General features: G+C 41.2%; 1 protein-coding gene across 1 annotated transcript in view; it reads right to left on the bottom strand.

Moving 5' to 3' along the window:
• The window catches only part of LOC104285556 (probable global transcription activator SNF2L2), a gene marked incomplete at its 3' end in the record, with an annotated part of 28349 nt that extends 24273 nt beyond the window's left edge, over positions 1–4076 (bottom strand). Inside the window, exon 1 of the mRNA XM_009884023.1 lies at positions 3852–4076. Coding sequence (XP_009882325.1) covers positions 3852–4076 — 225 coding nt within the window. The remainder of the gene's footprint in view (positions 1–3851) is intronic.
• Positions 4077–4799: the final 723 nt, after the last annotated feature.

The following is a 4799-nucleotide window of genomic DNA, read 5'->3' as shown; positions in this document are numbered from 1 at the left end:
ATGTTAGGGAAAACTGTTTGGGTTTTTCCTGCTTCAGGCAAAAGCAAACCCATTCGTGGGACTGTTTTTGCCCAAGGACCTGGATGTACTTGGTGGGTGGTGCTTATACTTATTGCTATAACAACCAAGGCCAACCAACTTTGTTATTTGCCCCGTTGGAGGGTCGGAAGCGGAAAAGCACAGTGGGGTCCCACCTGCGGGGAGGAGCGGACAGGACAGGTGACCCAAAACTGACCAACGAGGGTATTCCATCCCATCTGCCTCATGCTCAGTATAAAGGCTGAGGGATCAAAGGGTCAGCCCTCTCTTTCTTCAATGGCCGACGTCTGAGGAGGACTCTGTCTGTTCGTCTGCCTTTGATCCCGATCCGGAATGCAGATCCGGAATGCAGTTCCCATCCATCACTGAATCCAGCCTGGGACTGCCCCAGTGCCAGCTGGTGTCGTGATTGTCAATCTGAGAGCTTGATACAGTTTTGTATATATTTCATTATTTCTTTTTATTTTATTATTAATATTTCATGAAAGTAGTTTAGTTCCTTCTAAACTCCTAAGTCTCTTTTTCCCTTCTCTGCCTCTCTCTTTGAAGAGGGGTAGAGGAGAGCATCTGTCGGTCCCATCTGGGGTCCCCCAGGTCCCCCGTAGCCAATTTGGTCTAAACCATGATATCATTAAACTCACCCCCTGGGTGAGGGGGCTATCAACTCTGTGTGCATGTGTCTGTGTGTACGGAGGTCTAAGTGCCAGTGATTGGAGTGGGGAACCACAAGTCTCAGGGGTCCATGTGTCTGTGGTACCAGCAACTGGAGAGACTGGAGTGCATGCTTCTTGTATGGGTATGTATGTCAGTGTGTGATTGCTAACATATATCAAGCCAAATTAGCCAGCAAGTAGGATAAGAGGTTTGGGAGCCAGAGTATAAGCCTGGATCAGATACTGGAGACACCAGAGGGTCTGAGAGTTGGATACTAGAAGAACCAGGAGGTCCAAGCCAACTACTGGAGAGATGATGGGGTATGAGGGTCAGCTACTGGTCAGGCCATAGTCTGGACCAGTTACCAGAGAGATCTATTTGCGTGTGTGTGTGTGTGAGGCAACTGGGAAACCAGGTGATCCAGGGACCAGCTACTGATAGATTGTCTATGGCCAGTTATTACAAGGATCTATAGCGTGTGTGTCCATGAGTGCGGGGGGGGGGGAAGTCAAGTACCAGGAAATGGAATGAGGCTGCAGGTCTTGAGGGCTTGCATGCCAAGGTGCCAGCAACTGGAAGACCAGGGGATCCAGGGGACAGCTAATGGGTTGACTGAGTGTCTGAGCCCAGCTCCTGGAAGGATCCATATCGTATATATTTTCCACTAACAGGTTTTCATCCACATCAGCTTAGAGAGCAGAATGGGATGAGGCTATTGGTGCTGGTTGTACTTGCAAGTGCAGTGTTTTCTGTTGGTGTTGATCTGTGCAGCTGTATGTATATGTGTATTGTGTGCATATGTGCCTACTAGGAACACACGCTCACTGTCACAACTGGCTAGATCTGGAGACACAGAGCACCGGCAGCCTTGCCTCTCCCCTATTACAGGATTTAGTAAATCCTTATATCAAGCAGTTTTTTCATATACTTCTGCATACTTTGGATTCTTTCAAATTCTGTATGCATTATATTATTCTCTGTAATTTAGTCAAGTATCCAATACAGAATGAAGGTAGTTTACTGGTTAGTTTGTCAATTTTAAAAGTGAGAATCATATCCCATTGCATATATATGCACAAATATGCCCATCCTACAAATATCTGCATGAATCAGAGCATATTTTGTCTACTTCAGTCATGCACACACACAAGTGTACTACAACAAATTAACTGGCAGCCTGGCTTAACAAGGCTGTTTAAGTCAACAGTGCTGCTAAAACAAATACTTGTGTAGTTACAGTCTTAGCCTCATTTGCAAAATCAGTAGAAAGAAGGAGAAGTAATTTAATTGTAGCTATACTGATTGGTCACCTTTAGATCAACTATCTGGACTCTATGGTCATGGTAAATTTTTAAAAAAGCCTTGAAGTATCTCAAAGGCATAACTTGTACTCTGGAACACAGAACTTCTCCAAGATGCTCCTAAAATCTCTATAAAAGCTTTGTGGTACGTATTTGTTTCCATTGCTGACGTAGCATACAGCTCCTGATGAATGTACAAGGTGAAGCCTAACGTAGAAGTTACACTTACTGTACTGAGTATTCAGTTGTTCTACTGCAGAATCCCAGGTGCTTCCTCTCTTGTGCAGTTCAGAAATCTCTCAAAAGAGAGACAATTGAAGAATGTAAACCCAGATTACATACTGAGTTTTTGGTATTCACCAGAATGCTGGCATCTTGAGCAGTCACTGACCCAACAAACAAGGAAATGGCAATTGCAAATGTCTAATATCATAGAATCATAGAATCATTGAGGTTGGAAAAGACCCTTAAGATCATTGAGCCCAACCGTTAACCTAACACTATCAAGTCCACCACTAAACCACATCCCTAAGTGATGTGTCTACACGTCTTGTAAATACTTCCAGGGATGGTGACTCAAGCACTTCCCTGGGCAGCCTGTTCCAATGCTTGACAACCTATTTGGTGAAGAAATTTTTCCTAATAACCAGTCTAAACCTCCCCTGGCACAACTTGAGGCTAACAAATAAACTAACTTGATGCTTCAAGATTCATGTGCATAAAATTCAAGTATTGAATGTACCAACCTCTCAAAGATGATGATTTCAGCAGTTCAATACAACTTGGGACTGTGACTCCCCTCCACCTTAGATGTATTTGTATTATCAAAAGTTTTAATGATGTGTTTTTCATACTGTAGATGTCATGTCCTTATTGACTGGACATAAAAATCATTGTTTTAATAACTAAGATTGAGCCATATATGAAAAAGGCAAGTTGAAGAAGTCGCCATTTCAGAAAGAGTTCAAAAATGTTTTAAAAGTAAATAAATTTTCATTTTAATTTGAAGATTTCTCTATATTCTTATAGCAATAAGAACAACAATTCCAAGTGACACCAATGATAATCACCAAAAGGTTTTGAAATGATATCTTGCTTCTGTAAGCAGTTATTGCATATTTATGAAGGTAAAACACCTGAAAAAGTGAAGTTACCATAAATTTACTTCATAATTAAAGATGAGAATTAGTAAGAAAATGTCTTAAAAAAGAAAATTTCAGACATATTTCCTTATAGCAAAGGAAATTGTGTAAGCTCACACGTAAATTTAAGTATGACAAGCACTCAAGTCAGATTATTCACATGCTTTAAATTAAATAGTTTTAAATTTCTTAATGAGATGGAGTCTTTTTAATTTGACAAAAATTTTTAAATTGACATGGAAAATGAAACAAATATTTAAGCTTTTTAAGAGATAATGATAACAATAAATGTTTATGAAAAAAAAAGTCACCCCAGAAAAATATAATATGGAAAAATAATAGTTCCAAACAGATGTCGAAAAAGTACCTTACAAGATGTAACATGTAGGTCTAACTACTAGAATGGTCTTGTAGCACTTCAATTTTATTCTCTAGCAAGGCCTATTCTATTGAAATGTGCAGTTCACAAGTTAAGATTTGCATAATTGCTAGCACTGTAGTTCAAACTGGTCCATTAAAAACAAACAGGCTGTCTTTGATCCAATATGTATACTATCTTTAGTAATAAAGATGGAATCAAAGATTAGCTGCAGTTTTGCAGGTGATATATGAAGTGCAATAGCTTGTTTTGCAGGTCTAAATGTATTAAAAGTATGCTTTTTAATCAATGGAGAGAAGTCTAGGAAAAAATATCATTTATTAAAAACAAAATTACCTTATGCCATTGGTGCATGCCCTCCTGTAGGTAATCGGTAGATGCCATTGTTGGCACAGGATGTGGGACACTGGGTGGTCCAGGACTCAGCCCCATCATGCTGTGTACTGAACCAGGAGATGTCCCTGGTCCTGGGCTAGGTCCTAGAATTGGTCCAGGTGAAGGACCTGGTCCTGGGGAAGGACCGGGATGAGGCATTGTGCCAGGGTCCACTGGTGTAGACATCTATTTTCTCTCTCCTTTTCAATTAACAGAATAGCTCTAATGAAAAGAAAAAAATAAATAAAACAGAATTTCCATGTGTCATTAGGGTCAGTGGAATATAGCCAGGAAAAAAAAAACAACCAATACTGGAGACCATTTGGATGGTGTGAAAGAAAGACAAAAAAAAAAAAACCAACAGCACCTTTCCCCATCCCTCCTTTTCCCAGGCTCAGATTCACTCCCAAGTAGCACAGGGGGGATGGGGAATGAGGGGTTACAGTCAGTAGTAACAGTTCCTCTCTGCCTGTCCTTCCACCTCACACTTTTCCCCTGCTCCAGTGTGAGTCCTTTTCATAAGATGCAATTGCTTCTGGAAAATTCTGGAAGGAAACAGGAGACCTGGTCATCCGGGACATGGACAAGACTGAGGCACTCAATAGCTTTTTTGCCTTGGTCTTCACCGGCAAGGGCTCTAGCCACACCGCCCAAGTCATAGAAGGCAAAGACAGGGAGTAGGAGAATGAGGAACTGCCCACTGTAGAGGAAGATCAGGTTCTAAGGAACCTGAAGGTGCACAAGTCCATGGGAACTGATGAGATTCATCTGTGAGTCCTGAGGGAAATGGTGGATGAAGTTGCCAAACCACTATCCATCATATTTGAGAAGTCGTGGCAGTCTGGGGAAGTTCCCACTGATGGGAAAAGGGGAAACATAACCCCCATTTTTAAAAAGGAAAAAAGGAAG

Source organism: Charadrius vociferus, unplaced genomic scaffold (genome assembly GCF_000708025.1).
Source record: "Charadrius vociferus isolate BGI_N301 unplaced genomic scaffold, ASM70802v2 scaffold524, whole genome shotgun sequence".
Lineage (NCBI taxonomy): Eukaryota > Metazoa > Chordata > Aves > Charadriiformes > Charadriidae > Charadrius > Charadrius vociferus.
This window is presented reverse-complemented; position numbering and strand designations above follow the sequence as displayed.